The sequence below is a fragment of the Chlamydomonas reinhardtii genome, chromosome 12, assembly GCF_000002595.2.
Source record: "Chlamydomonas reinhardtii strain CC-503 cw92 mt+ chromosome 12, whole genome shotgun sequence".
Classification (NCBI taxonomy): Eukaryota; Viridiplantae; Chlorophyta; class Chlorophyceae; order Chlamydomonadales; family Chlamydomonadaceae; genus Chlamydomonas; species Chlamydomonas reinhardtii.
Window position 1 is genome coordinate 4,152,253 of NC_057015.1, and position 22,149 is coordinate 4,174,401.

At 65.2% G+C, this 22,149-nt stretch overlaps 3 protein-coding genes across 3 annotated transcripts; 1 reads left to right on the top strand and 2 right to left on the bottom strand.

The window, feature by feature from the left end:
* Positions 1–2: 2 nt before the first annotated feature.
* CHLRE_12g518200v5 (uncharacterized protein) lies at positions 3–3,953 on the bottom strand. Its single transcript, XM_043068343.1, has 7 exons — positions 3,314–3,953; positions 3,022–3,108; positions 2,535–2,830; positions 2,219–2,288; positions 1,992–2,066; positions 1,277–1,737; positions 3–748 (listed from the first exon to the last, which is right to left on the bottom strand). The coding sequence occupies exons 1-7, from the start codon at positions 3,701–3,703 to the stop codon at positions 505–507; spliced, it is 1,623 nt and encodes a 540-aa protein (XP_042918438.1). The 5' UTR covers positions 3,704–3,953; the 3' UTR covers positions 3–504.
* Positions 3,954–4,121: 168 nt separating this feature from the next.
* On the top strand, positions 4,122–6,375 carry CHLRE_12g518300v5 (uncharacterized protein). Its single transcript, XM_001697024.2, has 3 exons — positions 4,122–4,610; positions 4,909–4,973; positions 5,491–6,375. The coding sequence occupies exons 1-3, from the start codon at positions 4,436–4,438 to the stop codon at positions 5,653–5,655; spliced, it is 405 nt and encodes a 134-aa protein (XP_001697076.1). The 5' UTR covers positions 4,122–4,435; the 3' UTR covers positions 5,656–6,375.
* A 2-nt stretch (positions 6,376–6,377) lies between these two features.
* CHLRE_12g518350v5 (uncharacterized protein) lies at positions 6,378–21,673 on the bottom strand. The gene is made up of 28 exons (XM_043068344.1): positions 20,967–21,673; positions 20,783–20,843; positions 20,460–20,589; positions 20,170–20,366; positions 19,920–19,961; positions 19,303–19,631; positions 18,525–19,131; positions 18,225–18,338; positions 17,946–18,080; positions 17,734–17,875; positions 14,527–17,535; positions 14,190–14,364; positions 13,928–14,009; positions 13,708–13,803; positions 12,998–13,460; positions 12,709–12,809; positions 12,179–12,451; positions 11,664–11,816; positions 11,261–11,500; positions 10,985–11,070; positions 10,565–10,739; positions 10,236–10,313; positions 9,253–10,011; positions 9,036–9,083; positions 8,762–8,846; positions 8,379–8,542; positions 7,948–8,137; positions 6,378–7,821 (listed from the first exon to the last, which is right to left on the bottom strand). Exons 1-28 carry the CDS (start codon positions 21,053–21,055, stop codon positions 7,700–7,702), a joined length of 8,145 nt encoding a protein of 2,714 aa, XP_042918439.1. The 5' UTR covers positions 21,056–21,673; the 3' UTR covers positions 6,378–7,699.
* Between the last annotated feature and the right edge of the window lie 476 nt (positions 21,674–22,149).

Sequence of the window (22,149 nt, forward strand, 5' to 3'; positions counted from 1 at the left end):
GTCTTAGCAGCTGTGCGCTTGCCTTTGTAACACACACCTCTTGGGCATGATGGGCATGCCTCCTTGGGCAGGGATCGGAATGCTAGCGCTGAGCTCAATGCTCAAGAGTCAAGACAACTGTAATATCGTACCCTCATCACATCTAGCGGCCTGACCTAGCTGCTGCATCAATCCTTGCGCCATCCTGCCAAGAATGTAACTCCAACACCATGGCAGTTCCAAAATTGCATCGCTCGCGTGTCCCTCAATCGTGTCAATGCGCTGTCTGGTGGCCTGACATGCACCTATCATGGCCGTTGGAAGGGTCCTATAGCCAAGCTACCCCTGAAATGCACCTATGCCAGCGATGCCAAACCCCTATTCATAGCCGACCGGCCTGCGCCCGCAACACCACAACTGCCTGCCATTCCTGCACGGCTAAGGCTACCCCGTGTCCATCCCGCGCCCCGACCTCCGCCTCCCCACTCCTGCTTCTGCTGCGTCTGGTCCTGCTGTCTTTGCCGCTCATCGTGTCCCGGCCGCTCCGCCGCTCGCGATGAAGTCCTTGAGCCGCCGCACGAAGTCGTCCTTCTCCGTGCAGCCCCTGCAGTCCAGCCCCTTGTCCTTGACCAGCTGCTTGAGCTGCCCCGCACTGAACTTGCCCAGGTCCGTGCCGGCGTCCAGCCGCACCTGCTTGGCGCACTTCTTGCCGGCGGCGTAGGTGTCCAGGTGCCGGGCCAGCGAGTCTGACTTGAGCGTGCCAATGTACCTGTGCGTGTGTGTGTGTTTGTGTGTGTGTGTGTGTGTGTGTGTGTGTGTGTGAGAGAGAGAGTGAGTGAGTGAGTGAGTGAGTGAGTGAGTGAGTGAGAATGCATGGATGTGTGTGACTGTGATGTTTGATGGACGGCGCGTGAGTCGGTACACCCATTGGGGTGGCGTTGGGTGATTGCACAATGCACAAGCTTGAGCGGGAGGAGGATACTGAGAGCGTGTAAGCGTGCCCGGCCCGTCGCGGTCCCATCAATCACTCAGACCCTCGTCGGTACAGTAACTCCGGCGTTCGACCAGCCGCGCACTCTTGCCCTGCCGCTGCCAATTGTATGCCATTTGTTGGGTTCTGGGAATCAGCTGCACCCTACGGGACTTTATCAACTTGCCTTGCCACTGTCCTATCACACAATCACTCAGACCCACGACCAAGCCCACACAGCTTCCGCACATCACCGGTTCCGCCCACGCCCTCCCCCTGCCGGTCTATCCCACGCGACTACCCCTCCCCGCCCGCCCACCCACCCACCTGTCCACCAGCGCCAGGTCGCCGTTGCAGATGGTGATGAGCAGCGGCAGCTTGCCGGCGGCCCGCTCCGCCTCCACGTCCACACCCAGCTGCGACGCCACGTGGGCCATGGGCGCAGACAGGGCGCCGCCGGCGCCCTTGCCGCTGCCCACCCGCAGCTCGCCAAACGCCACCTTGCCAGCGTATGCGACCGACAGCGCGCGCAGCAGGTGCGGCGTCTCGGATTTGGCGCTGACCAGCATCACGCACGCGCTCCAGCTGGCCCGGTCCTTGCCCTTGCTGCTACTGCCACTGCTGCCACTGCTACTGCCGCCGGAGCAGCGTGCCAGCAGCTGGCGCAGGGAGAGGTCGGTGGTGATCTGTGACACGCGGCTGGGCACCAGGTCCAGGGCCCAGTCGGAGATGGCCTTGGCGGAGCGGTCGCCGCTGTAGGGCTTGGCGCCGGAGCCCGGCACGAAGGCCTGCAGCAGGGAGGCGCAGGGGTCAGGCGGAGGGGGAGGACAGCACGGGCAAGGTTGGGCGGAGGCTGCTGGAGCGAGGGGAAAAGAAGGGAAGAGACAGGCTGCGGGCGAGTGGGTTGCCGCGCAGGTGGCTGCGCGCTGCAGAGCTGTGTCGACCACAATTGGCCACACGGCCCTGTGGCTTTGCCCTGTGGCCCGGTGGCCCTGTGCGCCCTGCTGGCTCTGCAGGTATCCAGGCCTGGGGCCGCACCCACCTGGATGGTGGGGTAGCCGCGCACGCCGTGTGCACCGCACAACTCTTTGGCGTCCTCACAGTTGATCGCGCCCACCTGCACACACGCATACACACACACATTTAGACAGGTGAGCAGGAGCAGAAGCATCACACGCACATGAGCGTGCCGGAGCTAGGCGAACCGGTGCAAATGCGTCCCACGCCACCACACACAACACGTACGCTGCCCCTGCCCCCCCTGCCCACCTTGACCACGCCCTTCAGCGACTTGGCCACAGCCGACCACTTGGGCGCCAGCTGTTTACAGTGCCCGCACCTGCGGGCGCGCAAGCCACGGACAAGGAGGGGAGCGACGGAGCGCCATGTTTACCACGTCTGGTCGTGTTGAACAAGCAATTGAAATGCATTTGGATTGGCGCCTAGTCCGCGTGCATCGCGGCCTTCCACTGCATCCGTGATTGCGGTAAAGGCGCGCACGCATATTGGCGTGCGCGCCTTTCCATTTCCACCAGCACACGCACGCTGGCAAGCACACATATGCACGCCCGCCGAAAGAACGCACCATGGGGCGTAGAACTCAACCAGCCACACCCAGGCAGTGTCGCCCGCCGGGAACGTGTCCGTAGTCAGCGTCTGCACGTGCGGGTCATCATCGTACAAGCCCTCGCCGCCGCCGCCGCTGTGACCACCGCGGCCGCCGCCGCCCATGCCGCCGCCACCCATGCCCCCAAAGCCGCCACCCATGCCGCCGCCACCCATGTTGAACTGCGCGCGCCGCTGTCCGCCCATGCCGCCGCCCATGCCGCCGCCACCGCCGCCGCCACCAAAGAACATGTTGAACATCTCAAATGGATCTCCCTGTAGTTGTTGTTGTGCACACACAGGCAAATTTAGGTGTGTTTGTTCATACACCGACCATTATCCTTTCACCGTGAATTACATGCGCCATTGCAATTCAGGAGCCATTTGCCACGGCTGATGGGCTTGGCGTGCCGGCTGCCCTTCCCTTGCCCTTGCCCTTGTCCTTGCCCTTGTCTGCCGCCACTCACCCCCTGGAAATTCATGTTGAAGCCGCCGGCGCCGCCTGGGCCGCCTGGGCCGCCGCCGCCACCATGCTTCAGTCCCTCTTCACCAAACTGCGACAAAATAAGGCGCACAACCAGGAGTCCCGAGAGCGGGTTGCGATATTGTCCCGGCATTACCGGTAACCGTCTCCCTCTCCTACAACTATCTCGCTGGAGGACCGCTACGACGCGCTCCCATGCCATCGCGCATCGCTGGGCACACGGTCTTCCCAGTCTCTGCACACCGTCTGTATCACATTGCCGCTACTGTCCCCACCTGGTCGTACGTGCGGCGCTTGTCGGCATCGCTCAGCACCTCATAGGCGGCGGCGATGTCGCGGAATCGCGCCGCCGCCTCCTCCTTCTTGTCGGTGTTGCGGTCGGGGTGCCACTTGAGCGCCTGCCGCCGGTACGCCTTCTTAATGGTGGCCTCGTCCGCGTCCTTCGCCACACCTAGCAGCGAGTAGAAGTCGCGGCCGCCGCCGCCGCCGCCACCACCGCGACGGAAGGCTTCCGCGCCCGGAGCCTGGGCCGCCGCGAGCAGCAGCACTACCGCAACAGTGGCTATGAGCGACCGGGCCCGTCGCCCCGCGTGCACGCCCGCTGCTGCCCCATCCTCCACGTGCGCTCTACAGCACAAGCAGCTTATAGGACCATGGCTGCCCATGATGGGAAGGCTCCCACGGCTGCGGACCGGAGTGTTGTCGGTTGGCAGCACGGATGCGGTCGCTGACAAGCTCGCGTCAGTGTGGGACTCTGGAGCGCTCCTGACGCGCTAAATTCGCACGCAGGGCCGCCGCCGTATAGTCGAAGCGCCTATTGCAGGCTGGATAGCGCTCGAAGAGCGTCTGAAAGGGGCGATAGCGAAGTTGCAACGGCAACTGTGGCCCAGACCAACAGGGGATGCGCCGAGAAAGTATGATTACGACAAGCAAAATGATCTGGGGAACGAGGCGTCCAAAACATCAAGGGACACCGTGTCATCTAGAAACTCTACGCATGGCAGCGCGCCATCGGGCTCGCTCCTTCAGGCTGTCAGCTTTGGGATCCCCACGCGTCATATCTACCATAAACCATTTAATGCACATAAGTACCTGAAGCTGCCTTTAGCCCGCCAACAGCTCGGACCCTGTGAGAGTCCCAAGACTGTCAGTTTAATTGATCGCCTGCTCATAATTAGCTCTAAACTAGCAAATACGACAACGACTAGTCTTCAAGTCTTCGTTCCGGGGAACCCGCTCGTCGTTTTCGGGCTATACGCGCTATCCTGGCTGCTTACATTCCACGAGCATTTACTTAGCCAAACTATATTCACCAGGAACGTGCAACACTGTGACATCTGAAGTCAAGCAAAGTAATCTGACTGCGACGGGAGGTGCAGCGACGCTAGGGCGTAGCCATGGAGGACGCGTTGGCTCGTAAGGAGCGTCTGAAAGCTCTGCGGGCTGCTGCACAAGCAGCGGAGACAGATGGCGGGGCAGAACCGGCGGCCGAGGAGCCTGAAAAGCCAGTGCTGAAGTTCCGGAACTACGCTGTTCAGGACACTAAGCGGATAGACTACGAGCAGGTCGAGGGTGAGTGCCCACGGTCCTCAAGGGCTCGTCGGGGAGAAGGGGGGGTTGGAGGGAGCGTTGTGCCACGCACACACACGCGACTCTAGCCTGGACCACAGAGCTTCCCGCTGGCATCTAGCTCACGCACGCCTTCCACCCGAGCTTGGGCAACACACATGGGCAGATCGGGGCTAGCGGCACCATGCTGCTCCAGGCGCGTGGAGTCCCTCTCGAACCCGGACTGTGCAGGTGTCCACACCTTCCGGCCCTGACCTCCCATGTACCGGCTGAGTCTAGTAAGTTCCCTGCCTGCCTGCAGCCGCCCAGCCGCCCAAGTTTGAGGCACCCAAAGTGGACACCAAGCCCGAGGACCTGCCGCAGGAGGTGGGTGGCCGCCGGACGGACTGGTCGCCGCTAGTGCCAGACTGCGACGCCGTCGCTGGGGTCGGAGGGGGTGGCGGGGTCGGGGCAGTGAGGGCAACCACGAGGGCGCTCGCGGGCGGAGGATGTTGTCCTCTCTGGGTAGCAAGCACCACACCAATGTCAGCCGCAAGCTGCCGCTGCTGGTGCTCCGGGCGGGGCGGGGCAGGGCGGGCCGGGGCGGGGCGGGGCGGGGGCAGGGTGGAAGAGCTCGCTTGTGTTGACCTCCATGTTCCTCTCATGTGCCTTTTGTTTGCACCTGGGCTGCACCCATCACCTCCAACTCCCTCCAAGGCTCCAACCCAGCCATGCCTCTGCTGCGCTGCGCCTGTCCCGCCTCTCCCCCGCCTCCTACACGCCTTCCGCACACCCCCTCGTTTGCACCCGGTAAAAGCGCGTACCGATATACCGTATATACCGTACACCGTACTACTGTTCGTGGCTACTTGTATGATCTTGAATGTACACTCCGCGCACGCAGGAGCTGCTAGTGAACATCGCGCCCAAGAAGGCCAACTGGGACCTCAAGCGTGACGTGCAGCCTAAGCTGGACAAGCTGGAGCGCCGCACGCAGCGAGCCATGCTGGACATGATGCGCGAGGAGGAGCGCCGGAGGCTGGAGGAGGACGGCGGCGTGCAGGACTAGAGCGGCTGATGGGGAGGACGAAGGGCAGGGGAGGATTCCGCGGTGGAAGGGCGGAACGGGAGAGTGAGGGTGGAGATGGTGGGGGTGGTTGGCGTGAGATGGACAATAAGGGGTAACTGCTGCTAGGACTAGGATTCAGGTTGCTACGAAGGCTACGCGCTGCGGGCGGCTGCGGGACTGTGGGAGTTGCGGTTGGAAGGCAAAGCCTGATGTGCGGCGACAAGGTGGCAACCCGCCGCAAGATGCGCCGGGTGGGGCAGGTGCAGGCGACCGGGCGCCCGAGGTGGTGGCCGCGCGTAGTGGCTGGCAGGGCGTGCGAACTGCTGGGTGGCGTGCCGCTCGTGCAAGGATGAGGTCTGCGTGAACGCATACTCATGCCTATCAGCGTGCAATTCTGGGCATTGAGTCTTGGCCACCTGGTGGCGTGGTTGGATGCGGGAGTTCCGGGTGTTTTCGCCGGCTGGTGTCTAGGTAGTGGTCCGCGGTGGGGCTGGCAGGGCATGCGTAGCGGCATGACTAGAGTGCGGCTGTTGACAACCGTGCTGCGTCTGGCTGCGGTTGGCCCTGCTGTGGCATCGCGACTGCTAGATAGGCACCTGGTTTGGCTATGTGCCTGTGGAAAACGACCCCGGCTATGTCCGGGCGATGAGGTTGTTCGGCCTCAGACTGAGGAGGGGCTCAGCCCCTTGTCCCGTGACCGGGGAACACTTGTCCCTTGAGACTTCCTTGTCCTCTCATCGCGATCACCATTGCAGCCACGTGCATGCAGCCACGTCTCGCGCATACACGCACAGAGTCAACGGCTCAACCAACACAGGCCGTCTGGCACGCACGGCCCACCTGTGCCCACACCGCCACACGCAACCGTGGAGTCTTCGCTTAGAACCAAGGACCGCTGGAGGCCTATCCAGTTGCACCAGCAAATCTACTGGCTGGAAGGGTCGGTGTCGCTGTGCATGTGAATGCTGCACAGAATGCAATCCTCGTCGCATCCAGTCCGTAAAACCTTTCCTCTTCCTGCCTCGTCCTTGACAGGGCCCTGCCTGCTGGACATGCACCCAGCATCATCACCCACTTCATTGGTTGAGCCTCCCCCCCAATGTGTCCCGCCATCGCGCAGAATGGCTCCCCAGTCTACTACTGGTGCGCAAGGTAGCCAAAAACGCGCGCGCAGCCATCCTGTTTGGCGCCGCTCTCCTTCCAACACGGACCATCCACGCGCGCAATATTACGATCCTGACTTCATAAACACAGGCACACCTGTACGGCATAACATCAAAAGCCGTTTGAATGTCCCACGAGCCCTAAGCAGCAATAGCTTAGCGCCCTCCATGCCACCCACGCGGCATGGATCCAACTGCCACGACAGCATCGGAGCATCCGACTTCATGTTATTTACTGGAACGCGTCGCCGCACATGCGAGTTGACTAGCAGTAGCCTCGTCGTGCAGCTCGTCGTATTTTAAGCCGCACCTTGCTGACTCACAGCCATTCGCCACAGCCTCGAGCCACAACACATGTTTGCATTTCGCCACCGCAACGAGGATAAGTTGTGAATTCTGAAATCAAATGCACAAGCACGCTTGTCGGTTCCTTCCCACCCACCCGCCCCACCCACACCAGGTCACGATTGCATCCGAAAGTGCTCAGCTCCCGTTACTCGGCAGCGTATTGTGGTGAAGGCCCACACGGGACGACACTACGTCAATGCCTCGTTCGTACTGACTCTCAGTCGCGTGCGTTCTGCGTGCCTCAGTAGTCGCTCCCTAATCCTGGGGCGACAGCGACAATACTATACAGCCTCGGTCGCCACTGACATTCAGCGCCGAGTTCATCTTCTCCTGGCATGCTACACACGCTCCCCAATTTGTCTCATAGCAAGCATCTGCCCGAACGCCACGCCCGCTGAAGAACAATGTGCGGACTGACGCACCTTACAGTTCCAACCTTGAGACACGGGCACGACGGACCGTTGTTCCTTGATGCTGTTATATAGGGGCTGTCATACTGCTCAAAAGCGGCTAAGGCATCGCTCCGGCGGCATCTAGGCGCCGTAGACAGTTGCGAGAGGCCCTGACGGACCCACGGCCGGCATCGCCGCAGCCGGGCCCGCGGCAGACCCCTCCACGTCCTCGCTCGGGATGTAGAGGAAGGTGTTCATCGGGCCTGCACTCACCAAACAGAAAGAAAGCCGGGCGTAGCGCATGATACAGTAACCTCCGTTCTGATACCCTCTCGTTTAGACCTAAATACCATGAGTCAATGGCGCAGACGCCGCGGGCACCAGCTCACCTTTGCCCTTGACCTCGATGCTGCCGCGAAACTGCCATCCCGCGCGCTTCTCCGGCGGCAGCAGGTTGTAACTTGTCTCACTGGCCTGGATGGCGCCCGCCACGCCCGTGCTCTCCATGCGGCTGGCTGTGTTGACGGTGTCGCCAAACAGGCAGTAGCGTGCCCGCACCGAGCCCACCACGCCGCTCATCTGCATGCAGGCGCGGGCGTGGGCGCATACATCAACATTTAGTTGCTGGCCCGTTGAGTTGAACGCGACTGCATATGCAGCAGGGCAAATGGGGCTTCCCCCAGCCTGCCGCGGCACCATCCTGCACTCAGGCACGGCTGAAGCTACCGTCTAGCGACCATCAGCAAGGGTTGCAGTCGTGCAGCCGCAATTGCATGAGGTGCTGCTCCACACCGCCCGCACGGGCGCACGCGACACTCACCACAGTGCCCGAGTTCATGCCGATGCGGATGCGCACGGTGCCGTGTCCCACCAGCGGGACCAGCACGGTGGAGGCGGCGGCTAGCATGCCCGTCGCAAAGTCCATCATGTGCGCGGAGTGGTCGGGGTCCTCCGCCAGCAATCCCGTGGCTGCCATGTAGCAATCTGGGGTGGTGTGCAGCGTGCGGGTGCGGGCGTGCGGGTGCGTGCAGTAGTGGAAGCAGGGGGTAGTAGGTGTCAGCAGCAGCAGCAGATGGGGGCAGAAGCTTGAAATCGAAGAAGTGCATGTAGCGCATGTGCATGTGTGTACGGCATAGCCGCTTCACCATTTGGCAGTTGGGTTGCCAATCAGGTTATCTGTGTGCCACCCACCCCGCCACCCACCTCCAATGGTCTCGACCTTGTACACATGATGCTTCTCCAGCATCGCGTCATATCGGCTGAAGAGCTCATGCAGCATGATCATGACCTACGACCGTATCATGGTGGCGGTGCGGGGTGATGGCATTCTCAGCAACTGCACACTTTACGACATAATCGGCACAGCTAGCCCAGCACTGTAGCCCTGCTGCCACCAAGTGACGGCTGACACGGAATACAGGACTAAGATTCGGGTCAGTCCGGCCCGCTGGCGCTGCTCCTGCGCTCCCCCACCCACCTGGTGCGGCTCCAGCAGTTGGCTCATGGGCGTGAACTGGACAATGTCCTGTGTGGCCAAGTCAACGTTCATGCAAAAACAAATCAGTCAGGATAGCTTGACCACACACCAAATCGCACTTATGCACGGACGCGCCCACACAAGCTCCTGCTGCAATCAAAAGCCCTGCCCATTGCCATGCATCCCCACCCCCACCCGAGGCGTTCACCCGCCTCACCGCGAACAGCACCGTGACGCCGCTGTGCCACTGGCTGTAGGCGGCCGGCAGCCCGCGCGGCACGTCGCCCATGCCCGGAGACACCATGTAGCCGCTGGCGCTCGCCTGCAGCGCGCGCCCGCCGCCGCCGCCACCGCCCGCCGGGTCCTGGAAGCCACCGCCGCCGCCGCCTCCTCCGCCTCCGCCCACGTCCGATGCGGCGGCCATGGACCTCGCGCTGCCGCTGTTCATGAGCGACTGCTGCTGGTGCTGCAGCTGCAGCTGCGCAGCGCCCATCAGGCTGGCGCCGCCGCGCCGCGTCATGCCCATCAGGGGGATGCCGCTGGTGGTCCGGCCCACGCCACCCACGCCGCCCCCGTAGCCACCACCATAGCCACCACCGCCGGGCGCCGCGCCCAGCGCTGCGGGGCCGGCTGCGCCCACGTCCACGGCCAGCCCGCCGCCCGGCGGCCGCACCCCAACGCTGGCCGTGCCGCCGCCGCCGCTCCCCAGCTGGCCAGTGAAGCCGCCAGCCGGCCCAGTCAGGGACGGCAAGCCACTGGCCAGGTCCGCCAGGCCCGCTTGGTGCAGCTGCGAGGTGGAGGCGTCTAGGTGGGCGGTGGGGATACCGCCGGCGGCGGGGTCGGTGGGCAGCGGCAGGGAGCCGGCGGGCGTGGAGAAGGGCGCGGCGGGCGTGGCCATGCGGTTCATGCCGGGGAAGCGCGGCAGTGTCATCGCGTCCTCATACGTGGACATGAAGCGCCGCTTCAACGTGTGAGCCTGTGAGGAGCGGAGGCAGGGGCGTTGAGGCAAGGGCACACCGTTGCTGCCGTGTTCGGGGTGCACCCAGCGAGGGCAGGCGGTGTGTCCAATGCTGGCTGCGCGGCACGCGGGAGCAGATGGCGGCGCAATACGAGGCAGGGGCGCAGGCGCCAGGAAGCCGCTGCCGCCTCCCCTGGCCGTGTGGGGGATGTGTCGGGCTGCGGCAGCCAGACCGCACTCACCACGTGTGAGGGCATGAGGTCGCTGAGCAGGTGCTCGTCCGCGCGCACGTCCTCCAGCGCCCGCTTCAGGTACATCACCTGGACGTCGTGACATGGCGTGACATGACGTGACATGACGTGACATGGCGGCGGCGGGACAGCGGTGAGGACGCGGACACAGGCATGAGCAGGGCGCCGGCGATTGTGCCACCACAACGGATCAGCAAAGAGCTGCGTCAGCCTGTGCGCTGTGCTGCACGCACCACCGTGCACCGCCCCTCCCTGTCCTCTACATGCGCTCGGGGATGCACGGCACCCCGCCTCCTCCCACGCACTCATCCAACACGCACCTGCCCCAGTTGCGCCGCGAGCGCCTGCAGCATGCCCACAAACACAGAGTCCATGACGTTGGGCAGCGGCGCATGCAGCACCATCGCGCCCTGCGCCTGCCCGCTGAAGGACACCGGCACGCAGCACACGCTGCGGGCGCCCTCCACGTCGCGCGCGCTGCGCCAGTCCACGAACCTGTGGTGGAGTGTGAATCCAGGCGACCCGGCCCACATCTTAGATGGGAACTACGGAAATAGGTTGTCGCCAGGCGCATGCGAAACGGGGGCACGGGGGTACGGGCTGGCTGTCCGTGCGCGAACAACACGCTAGGCAGGTGAGGTTGTGAAGTACCGGTAGGGCTGCCCGTGGAGCGCCCTGCGGCATGCATGCAGGCAGCGCCCCCCCCCGACCGGCACCCGCACCGGTACCAGCACACCCACCTGTCCATGAGCTCGGCGCTGGCCTTATTGGTGTCGTTCAGGAACATGGGCGCGCCCCGCTCCAGTACCGCACGCACACTCGGCAGCTGTAGTCAGTCAGTCAGTCAGTCAGTCAGTATCACGTGGAGTAGGGGCGCCGCTTAGCCGCCGATGGCATGTGTGCTGCTTGCACCAGAGCCTGCACCGCCCGTGTGCATACTCGCCGCCAGGGCGGACTGCTGCCAGCCCCCAGCCAACCCTACACCCCAGCTCATGCCCACCCACACCCACACGCACCTGGTCCAGCGACAGTTTGTAGGGCGGCAGATCTGCCCCCAGCAGCTGGTCATGCAGCACGTACACCGTCACCAAAGAGTCCCAGTGGCCCGCGTGGGCTGCAAACGCGCCGGCGCCACCGCCTCGGTCGCTGTCCGTCGGGCCGCGGCCGCGGTGCGGCGAGGTCATGCCCTCCAGCGTGTTGCCGCGTGTGGCGTGCGGCTCCACCATCACGAACAGAGCCGAGCACGATGACAGCACCTGCGGCGGAGTTCACGAGCAACCCTTTTTGGATGCTCGCTGGTCCCTTGGCGGTCCACACTTGCTCCAGCCCGGCCCCGCGCAGTATGCACCGACCCCAAATGCAGCCAGCAAGGCGGCCTGGCGGCCTGACCCGGCGCCCCAGCCCCGCCGCCCTCCCCACCTCGCTCATGCAGCGGTCCACGGTGCCGGTGACGGCGTGTCGCGCCGTGTCCTCCAGCTGCAGCGCGCTGATGCTGGCGGCCAGGTCCGTCAGCGCCGCCGCGTAGGCGCCCTGCCGCGGGTCCATGCTGGCGGTGAAGGCCAGAGAGATGACCTGGGGAGTGGCCCGGGCAGCAGTCCATGAAGGTGTGCATGTGTGTGGTTGACGATTTAAAGCACCAGCAACGGGTGGAGCACGTGCGGGTGAAGGTGCTGTCGCCACACCCGGCAAAGATGAACGGACTTGAGGCACAGCGCATGACAGGTGCATTGCCGTCAGTCGAGGGTGGTGTAGATGTGGGATTGACTGAATGCCGTAGGAGCCGAGTGCGGAGCGGACTGCTGGCAGACAAACACGACTCTCCCTGGCCTCGCGCTGCCACGCCCACCAGCCACCCGCATCTGCCTCCACCTGCCAACACCCATGTTGCAGCCGCTCCCGCAGCCCCCGCCACACCGGCACCCGCCCCGCCGCACCTGGCTGACGGCGACCACCGCCAGCCCCAACAGGAACAGCCCCATAGCCAGCGCCGTCTGCGGCAGCCCCGCCGCGCCCTCGGCCGCACTCAGCCGCGCCGCCAGCCCCGCCACCGCCGCCTCGGCGCCGCGGATGACCCACAGCTCCATGACGTGGTAGGGGTCGGGCTCGTAGCCGGCCGTGCGCTCGCCCGCGCCGCCGCCGGCCCGGCGCAGCAGCTCCGTGACGCCCATGAACAGCGCTGACAGCACCAGGAATATCACAATGGCCACCTGGTGGGAGGGTTCCCGGCAAGGTGGGCGGGGTGCTGTAATCATTGCCATGGCCAAGCAACAAGAGACAGGGAGATGCAGCTCACGTCAGGCCCGGGGTGACACAGCCCTACCCGGCTGCGCGCAACATAGGGCCTCTGCCCTCGTTGAGGCGTGGGCGCGGGCAGGGCCCCGGTCAAGCCACCGCGGGCAGCATGGAGGCGCGCACCACCACACCCCCGCCGGCCCCCACACAGAACAATCATACCCGGACCCACCTTGTTGCCGTCCGCACAGAAGGAGTTCCAGTAGCACCGCAGCGGGTTCGGCATGATAGCCTTCCCCGCCGTTTGTGAAAGATTGTTGCGCGATGCTTGGTCTGCACGGGCGGCAGGAAGGCACAGCAGGAATGACATCAACAAAAGCGTTGCAAACATAACCTCTGGTACATCGTGCCGGGATCAGCTGGCGCCGCCTTCCCAACAACGTGGTTTGCGCTGATCGGTTTCGCACGCTCCGACCCGCAGCCCACAACCGCCAGCCCCCTACCCTCCCGCGCCTGCACACCTGGCACTCCAATGTCCTCCACCGCCAGCCCGCCGCACGCGCTGCGCATGCGCCGCCGCATGAGCACCTCCCGGAAGTCGTCATCCTCCTCCTCATCCGCGTCCATGCCCTCATCGCTGCTATCGCACGCCGTCCGCAACAACTCATCAACCTCGTCCACATCGTCGTCGTCGTCATCGTCGTCATCGCCCTCCGCATCGCTGGCGGCAGCGGCCCGGGCGGCGCGCGCGGCCTGCCGACTGGCCAGCTTTTTCTCCAGGGCCGCGTTGGCGGCCGCGGCGTCGATGCGGCAGTGGATGGCGGCGTGCTGGTGGTGCCGCAGCGGCGCGCGCGAGACGGCGGCGGCGGCGGCGGTGTAGGCCAATGTGGCGGAGGTGATGTAGGTGCCCAACGCCACCAGAAGCCGGCTGAGAGCCAGGCGCGCCGGGTCCTTGACGCAGCTGAGCGCGTACACAATCACGATCTGCGGCAGCAGAGGCGGCGCCATGCACATACGTAGGGGTCCAGTTATAATGGCAGGTTGCTGGGAAGACTCGTGGCTGGAAGCCCGACTCTTGCGTGTATAAATGATATCCGCACGGGAGTCAGCGGCCGCCGCACACTTACTCCGCACTGCGCTACGCAGCCCCAGCCACCTGTGCATTCGGCATTGCCTGGGTCCCTGCCGCCAAAGTAAGGTGTGCCAGCAACACCAGCGGCCCGACACGCACCTTGATGGGCATGAAGCGCAGGAAGGTCTCCGCCGGCAGGCCCAGCAGCCCGAACGCAGTCGACGACACAATGGCGCGACCCAACAGGCTCGGGACCTGCATGCAAGGCCGCCGGCATACGCGGGGGCCGTCACGACCACGGGGCAGGCTCCAGGTGCCAAGGTGCGGCGGCTTATTTTAATTAACGACATACATGCGGCATGCGGCGCCAGTGCCGTACCTCCATGCCGGCAACTGTGTACAGCGTCGACCGAACGGCATGCAGCGCGGTCAGGCGGCCGGACCAGAAGAAGGTGCGGCACCTGCGTCAGCCAGCGGGCAGCATCATGGCGATGCCGGTTTAGCAAAGCCCCTCCCGGCCTCCTCCCTCGCCCTGCTGCACAGCCCCGCCACATCGAACACGCCACACGCGAGCTCAACCCTTGTCCCTCGCTGCCCGCCGCCCGCCGCCTGCGCGCCCATTTCGCTGCAGCCCTGCTGACCTGTGGTCGGTGGTCCAGGCCCGCCGCTGCTTCAGCCCCACCAGGTAGTACACCCCCGCCGCCAGCGTGGTCACGTACAACAGCGCCGCCGCCAGCCAGGTGCCGCTCACAGGCACCGCGAAGGCGCGCCACAGGTGCACGGCGTCCGCCGCGTGCTGCAGCGAGTAGATGACGCCTGCAGCAGGCGGCAGGGCAGGAGCAACAGGAAGGCGGGCGGTAACGGTAAGGAAGCTGTGGCCAGGTTTTCAGGATCCTAGGGCGCATCAGGCCTGGGTGCAGGCAAGCGGGCGCATGATGCACCCCGTGCAGCGCCATAGCGCACACGGGCAAGGCTTACCAAACACCAAGTCGCGCGGCATGAAGTCGTCGCTCGCAGACATCAGGTCCGGCGACACCTCTGGTCGGCAATCCGCCGACGCCGCAGCGGGCATCACGGCTGCGAAGCCCGTGTGCGACCCCCGCGGGCTGCTGCCGAAGGCTGCATTAAGGCCGCTTGCAGCGCGATGGCCCAAGCTCGCCACAGCCGAGGCGGCAGCCATCCTAGCCGCTGCCGGTCCGGACGCATGTGTTGGGGCTGACCCGCCACTTCCACACGCCACTGTTGCCTCCGCGTCTGTGCCGCTGATGGACGCACCGCCGCTCTGCGCGGACAGCTCCTTGCCGGACATGGAGGTGCGGCTGGCGGGCGTGGAGGTGAGCTGGCGCAGCTGGTGCCCAAAGGCGCGCAGCGCGCCCGCCGCCATGCCGAGGGTGTTGCCGCTGCTGCCTGGCGGCTGCATGCCTGTGCCACTGCCACCCCGATGTGTCATGCCACTTGCACTGCCGTCCCGGGCGCCCAGGCGTGGCGTGCCCAGCGACAGGGAAGTCACCGAGCGGCTGGACGGCGAAGGCAGCGGCGCCGTCGTGCTGGATGTGCCGCCGCCAGTGGAAGGCACATGTGTAGCAGGGGTTACGTCGCTGGGAAGCGAGCTGCTAGTTACCCCAGCGCTGGCCGCCGCCGCCGCGGCCGCACTGGCCGGCAACGGCGCCACCTCAATCCGTGCACGTGCACGGGCAGCTGCGCCCAGGCGTGCGGGGCTGTCGGTGTCTGGAGGCGACAAGCTAGGCAGCAGCTGGGTAGGTGTGAACGGGCTGCTGCTTGCTGCCGCCGCTGCCGCCGCCGCATGGCCCTCCACCGCCGCCGCCACAGCCGCCGCCGCAGCCGCCCTACCCGGCACGACAGCCAGTTCAAACGAGGTCCGACTGTGTCCCTTCACGCTCACCTCCTCCGCGCCCAGCTGCGACGTCCGAGCGCCGCCTGAAACGCCCAGCGCGCCCGCTGCTGCAGCGCCCACCGCACCCACGTCGCCTCCGAAGCCCGCCCACGCCTCCAAGGACATGTGGACCTGGCCGCTGTGCTCCCCACACCCCGCCGCGTCCAGCGCCTCTACCGCCACGCCGCTCACGTCATGCAAGTCAGCCGCGGGCGCCAAGGCGGAGCCCGCGCGATGCCCGCGCGAGACCTCGGGCCCCGTTGACGTTGCCGGCAGGTTGCTATCATCTGGCACCACGTACAAATCCCCAGATGCGGCGGCGCGGGGCGGCGGCCGCCGCAGGCCCGTTTGCAGCGTCGCGCCCGCGGACTCTGGGGACCAGAGCGCCGCCACCACCTCCTCCAGACCGCCCATACCGATAGCGCTGGAGCCGCCGCTGCCAGGAGCCGCGAGCACGCCGTCCAGGCCGCTATGGCCGCGCCATGGCGGCTGCCGCTCCGGCAAAGAATGCACCGGCGGCAGCGGCACGTAAGCGCCCGGTGGCAGCGCGCCCGTCGCGTGGCCCAGCCCGCCGTCGCTCGTGCCGCTGCCGGCCTGGTCGCCGTGGGCTGAGAGCGAGCGGAGCTTGCGCAGCGCCAGTGCGGGCTCGCCGGCGGTGCCGCTGCGGCTGACGGCGAAGCGGCTCGGCCGGCCCGTGCCCTCCTCGTCCTCCTCGTCGTCCAGGCTGTCCAGTCCTCCGGTAGAGCGCGCCATGGTTGCGAAGGTGAGGCGCGCCGCGTAAGACACGCTACCGCTGGCGCCGCGCACGCCCGCCAGCAGGCTGCGCCCGGAAATCCCCTCCGGCGTCAAGTTGCAGCTCCTCGCATTCAGGCCGCCCAGCGCCGCAGCCGTGGCGGCGCTGGGCGCGGGGGCGAAGGAGCCCGACGCAAACATGGGCACTGCGCGGTCGCTGCCGCCGGGCGGCCACAGGAGGGACGCATGCAGGCGGCCCACCATGTCCGCGGCCACCGCCTCGCTCTGCTCGGCGCCCGTGAAGTGCGGCGCCGTCTGCATGGCGCTCGCTGCCAGCGCCGTCAGGTCGGCCTGCGACTGGGACCAGGAGGGCAGCAGGTTGCTGCTGCCTGACATGCCGGGGCCGGTGAGCGGCGGCGAGCGCAGCGGGTCGGTGGGCGTGCCGCTGCTGGACATGCCGCCCGACTGCATGCGGCGGCGCAGAGGGCCCTCGCGCAACCCGGCGGCGCGGATGCTCATGTGCCGGGCGGGGCTGTCCTTGGCGGGCGGCAGGGCGCCTGACGTGATGGATCCGGACTGCCTCAAGGCTGCCCGCGGCGTTAGCGGCAACCCAAGCTGCTGCGGTTCCTGCCCTGGGACAGACGGCACAACGCCGGCGACAGCGCCAAGCGCGGCCACACCACCCACGGCAGTGGTTGAAGTCGCGCCGCGCGAGGGCACCGTCTCAGCGGATTCCGTAAGCGTCGGCAGGGGCGGCAGCGGCATCAGGTCCTGCATGGGCTGAGCCTCAACCTCACCATCGCCCGGCAATAGCTGCTGCTGCGCCTTGACCTGCGGCAGGTGACCTCCAGAAAGAGGCGACGGCACATGCCTGCTGCCTGACACCATACCCGGCCCCGGAGGGCCGCCGGCATGCATGCTGGGCGCGCTGGCCTGGCGCTTGGGTGGGTGGTGGTGTAGCCTCCGCCGCGGGTGGTGCAGCGGCGACACGCGCACGTGCATTTGCGTCTGCTCCGCCACCTGCGGCAGCCCGCTCGGCAACAGCTTGCCCAGGCTGTGGGAGGAAGCATCCGGCGGCGTGAAGACCCCCTTGGCAATGGGCGAGCCCGGTGTGACAGCCCCCGCAGCTGCAGCTGCCGCCTTGCTTCCTGTCCCTGGTCCTGAGCCCGGCACATGCGGTGCGTGCGCCTGGGCCGCCGCCATCTGCTTGAGCTGCGCAGATAGCGCGGCGCCGCCGCCGTGCTCGGTGACGCTGGAGGAGGAGTGGCTGGCGTGGCTACCTCGCCACTCGCGGTCGCCGCTGGCGCGCTCCACGGCGCCACTGCTGCCGCTCACACGCGCGGGGCGATGGGATCGACCGGCTGCAGGTGGGGTTGGACACGGGCGCTTTGTGCAGTCAGTCTCACTTCACCACGCCCTTTGCAATGCATGGGACATCAGTACACAAGTAGATAAGGCTTCAAGGCTTTTTGTTTAAGAAAGGAAGTGCAGAAGCGAAAGTGCAGGACCGAAGAGGCATTAAAGACAAACACAACCGTCTCCGCATACGGGGTGCGCACCAGACGGTTGGCGGCTGTAGATGCGAAATTGGTGGTTGACCGCGTGCGCCACCCACGACACGTAGCAGATGGTCGCGTAGATGGCGATGTCGCGCAGCTGCTCCAACGTTCGTGTCGGGGACCCCCGGTGCGTGAACAGCATCTGCGTGCAGACCCCGGAGACACGCCATTGTTACTGGACATGCGCAAAGTGCATGCGTCGCAGCACTCACCGTCTGCAGCACGGTGAATACGAACAGGAAGGACTGCTGCAGGAAGTACACGCCGCTGGTCTCGTCCTGCACGAACGCGTGCAGCGACGTGAACATACTGCCCGAAGCCATGGCCTCCGGGTCCTGAAGCGCCACCTGCAGTTCGGCAGAGGCGAGCGGGGCCACCAGAATCAATGAAAGCGGGAAACGGTGGTTGGCTCGCCAGGCGCACCCACTGACATGTCGTACTGCGATGGTGTGCTTAGATGGCGGGGTGCAGATAGCGCCATTGAAACTCACCCATGGCTCGCAGTGGGGCCCGATGATGCAGAAAACGGAGATGAGCCACGTCCACCTGTTGTAGGCGTCGGCTCGCTGCAAGTACTGCGCCGAGTGCCGCAGCATGACCCACACCTGCAGGCACAGCCCCGGGTCCCGTGCGATGGGGAGCATTGTACTGTGTGCGGAGCATTGCGAAACGTGTGGCGACCCTACCGCGCTTGGGGTTCGCGGCACAGTGGCACAGGCGCTGCGTGCACAGCCTGGTCGCTGCATCCCCTGCTGCTTCCTCCTAGCCCTCGCACCCCCGTGCACCCTCACCTGGTACAGGTTCACTGCGACCACGCCCACGCCGGTGGCCACCGACACCAGGCGGCTGGTCAGCGGCGCGCCCGCCAGCAGGTCCAGCACCACTATGCTGCTGTACATGAGGCCGCACGCCGCCGCCGACAGCCGAGACAGCGCCACCTTGAGGATGTACGACCGCGCTGCGGGGTGCAACGCACGCAGCTCCGACATCGACTGCGCCAGCAGCCCCGAACCAGCTGCGCCTCCGCCGGCCCCAGCTGCCGCCAGCTTCTCGGCCGGCCCCATGCCGGTCGTGGTGGATTCCGATATCGAGCCATGTGCGGACGCCAGGTCCGTGGACACCACGCTTGCCAGCACGCTACCCGCCGGCCCGCGCCGCGGCCCGCGCAGCCACGGCAGCAGCGACGCCGCGCTGTGCAGGGAGGCACTGGAGCTGTCCGCGACGTCCACGGAGCCGCGCACACCGGCCAAGGCCTTGCCCCCAATGGACGGCGCCGCTGAGGGCAGGCCCGAGCTGGTGGTGGTAAGCAGCATGTGCGACGGCGGCACCGCGGCGGCACTACCGCGCTCCGGGGGCAGCGGCGTGGGCAGGATGAACGATTTGCAGAACACGTTGTACCTGTAGACATGCGCACGCCAAATGCCGCAAGTTGTCAGCACACTGCTGCCGCCGCTAGCGTAACTCACTTGCTCGAAAGCTGGCTAGAATGTCGGCTACAGTTCCCCTAGACACAACGCAATCAGGACGCGCAGGACCTGGAAGCCAGGACCTGGCAGTGTTCAAACGTACATGAATGTGATTCCAACGCAGATGCCCAGGAAAGTGGTCATGTGCATGGTACCCGTGATACTGTGCGCATCATATGCCGCTGGCGCCGACGCGCACACGTCCGGTCCCGCCGCTGAGGCCGCTGCCGACGAAATGCCCGACAGGCCCACCGCCGCCTCCAGGGCCCCGCCACTGGCGCCCAGCTTGGAGGCCGCCGCGGAGAAGGCCGCCAGCGCCATGCGGCTGCCGCAGCCCTTGCCAAAGCGGTTCACGTACGGCTGCGTCGCGTGTGCTGTGGAGAAGATCATGCAGCTCAGTCCCAGCTGCACCAGGAACAAGTCCTTGGAGTCCTGCGTTGCGGGGGCCGAGAGCAATGGACACCAGCGGACGGAAGAGCGGGGTGCCGCGACCCGAGCAGGCTGCTTGCTGCCCTTCTGCAGCCCCCGCTCCGCCCAACCCTGTGCAAAAATACTCCCGGCATGTCGCCGGTACCCGTAATTTAAGCCGCACGGTCACAGCTGCGGGCAGCGCAGTTGCTACGCGATCCCTGACCCCTGCTGCTGCTGGCCGACCTCCGGCCCGCAGTGTCCCCCGCGGTGTTGGCAGCGGCGGCGGCGCCATCTGCGCCGTCTCCTCACCTGCTGCAGTATGAGCTGCAGTCCCGTTGCTATCGTTTGCACCTGTGCACGAGTGGCGGCATCAGAAACATCACTCCTACGCGCCCACAGTCCGTCCCTGGACGTCCGCCAGCGCCACAGCAAGCCCACGACTATACCTGCCGCCACCAAGCACCCTCTCCTCTACCCGAACGCAGCCACGTATTCCACCCAGGCCTGGCCAGGCACCCATCCTACGCTGCGCTGACAATCGCAGCCGCTTCGTCCGCACCTGAAACTGTACCGGCAGAAGCCCGGATGCATGGCAAGCCAGCACAGCTAGAGTGTTAACGACGGTCACGCGCGGGTGCAGCTCCGGCGCCATTCGCAAGTAGCTCCTCCCGTCCTGAGCCAGAAGTGCGAGGCTGGCGCCATGCATCATGGCCTTCACCAGGCAGCCAGTCACAGCCAGTATAAGGTATATGAGCGCTGCGGGCAGGGCAGGCGGGAAAGCGAGCAGTATGATGGTTGGTTGGACGCAGCCAAGCACTGGTGAGGCTCAACTGACGTCTTCAGTCGCACCTGTGCGTGGGTGCGCTGTGGTGGCGACACTGTATAGCTGGTAATACGTGACCGTAAGTAACACTAGCTTCAACAGCAAGTTCTGTGTAAGCCATCTGCATTGGGTCGCCGTGAGCGGCAGTGCAGGTTCCTGTGCAGGTGGCGCAACAACGCAGTGCACGCATGGTCAGGGCGGGTTCGCCAGGTGCCTTAGTTTAAGTGTGCAACCCCGAGCGCGCCATGGCCCCATCAGCATCAGGAACTTTCAAAAGCTAGTGCAATCCCGCCGTGGCCGTGGCCGGTGCTAAGGCCAAAGGTCCCGCACGCAGTGCATGTGTCCGCACTTGCGACACCAGGCGTCCACGCTTGGAATATGTTCCATAATAGATCTTGTCACTGATGAGCCTGCCAGGAGAAGCGAGCGGCATGCAGTCGACTGTCACCAGCACAACACGACCGCATGCTGACCAACAGCCATGGCTTCAGTACTGCAAGCGAGTTTATCATGCTCAAGCAGCCAAGACGCACCGCCAGGTGTCGCTCCGGCTGCAGAAAATTGCGCCCAGTGCGACTCCCAGCACCAGCGAGGGCACGCAGGCCGGCCCTGGCAACAGCATCTCCCTCCAATTTTTATGTATTCCAATATCCTAGCGGGCACAAATCGATTCGGCAATGCGCTATCGGCCGACACATTTGCGCCAGCATTTGCGACAATCTGAGAGTGACACGTTTCGTAATTTAAGTTTGCAGTACGCAAATGTTAGTGACGTAGTCCCAGCGTGTTAAACTGCGGAATCGCGAGTCGGATCAGGGATTCGGTCGAGTTCCGCAGGACGCTGAAGTACAATCGCACGCTGGCTTGGTCACCGGAGAGCGGAAACTTGTTAGTTGTAAGGAAATGGTGGAGCTTTAAGAAGGTGGTGGCGTCGAACGGGGGGAGCTTGGCCAGGACGTGGCGACTGCGAACCGTGGGGACAGATGAAGCCCACGGATGGAGCCTGGCCGGGGGCTTTTGCCGGGGCATATCAGTGTGACAGCAGGACTTAAGGGTGGCTGCGACATCGCAGGGCGAGGCCAGGCGTCTCAGTCATGCGCTAGTGAATTGGTAATATGCGAAGGGAGCAGAGACCATAAGTGTAGGTGCTGGGCAAGGCGTCATGCAGGGTTACGCGCCCCCGCGTTTATGGCGTTGTTTTCGCGACCAGCATGCCCAAGCAACCCAACTTGATTGCATGCTCACATGCTGTGCAGCAGTCTTCTATAAGTTCTATTGTCTCAAGCCTGGGGTATGGGGTTGCGCCTGGCGGCGGCGGCGGTGGCGGGCGGCGGGACTGTCGTTTCATAGCTTGATGTCGGTAGTGGCGCCGTGTCGTGCTGGCGGCGTCGCCCTGGACCAGACTTCCTTAGGTTCACCTAGGGTGCCTCGATTGCAGTGGTGACTCGATTGCAGGGGCACCCCTGCTCGATTGCAATGAGCTGGGTGCAGGCCCTCCCCTGGGCCCTCCAGTGCGAATCCGGCAGGCTCTGCCGATGAGCTAGTGGTGTGGTGCGTGGTGTGGTGGATAGGGCCACGGCCACGGCACAGCGTCGCGGCAAGCAGGCACGGATGATATTTGCCCAGGTACAGTGCAGCAGAACGAAAACGAGAAAAGGGCTGGCACAGTCAGCGATGAGTTGCTGGACGGTGGCGTAGCGCACTGTTGCTGAGGAA

Excerpts from the sequence above, each read along its gene's own strand:
- CHLRE_12g518200v5 (XM_043068343.1), bottom strand. The coding sequence starts at position 3,703 with ATGGGCAGCCATGGTCCTATAAGCTGCTTGTGCTGTAGAGCGCACGTG. Across the intron at positions 1,738-1,991 it reads GCGGCTACCCCACCATCCAG|GCCTTCGTGCCGGGCTCCGG; the intron begins GTGGGTGCGGCC and ends TCCCTGCTGCAG. Across the intron at positions 749-1,276 it reads GACCTGGCGCTGGTGGACAG|GTACATTGGCACGCTCAAGT; the intron begins GTGGGTGGGTGG and ends ACACACGCACAG.
- CHLRE_12g518300v5 (XM_001697024.2), top strand. The coding sequence starts at position 4,436 with ATGGAGGACGCGTTGGCTCGTAAGGAGCGTCTGAAAGCTCTGCGGGCT. Across the intron at positions 4,611-4,908 it reads AGACTACGAGCAGGTCGAGG|CCGCCCAGCCGCCCAAGTTT; the intron begins GTGAGTGCCCAC and ends GCCTGCCTGCAG. Across the intron at positions 4,974-5,490 it reads CCGAGGACCTGCCGCAGGAG|GAGCTGCTAGTGAACATCGC; the intron begins GTGGGTGGCCGC and ends CCGCGCACGCAG.
- CHLRE_12g518350v5 (XM_043068344.1), bottom strand. The coding sequence starts at position 21,055 with ATGCTGTTGCCAGGGCCGGCCTGCGTGCCCTCGCTGGTGCTGGGAGTC. Across the intron at positions 12,452-12,708 it reads TCTGTGCGGACGGCAACAAG|GTGGCCATTGTGATATTCCT; the intron begins GTGGGTCCGGGT and ends CCCTCCCACCAG. Across the intron at positions 11,817-12,178 it reads CGGTGGTCGCCGTCAGCCAG|GTCATCTCTCTGGCCTTCAC; the intron begins GTGCGGCGGGGC and ends GCCACTCCCCAG.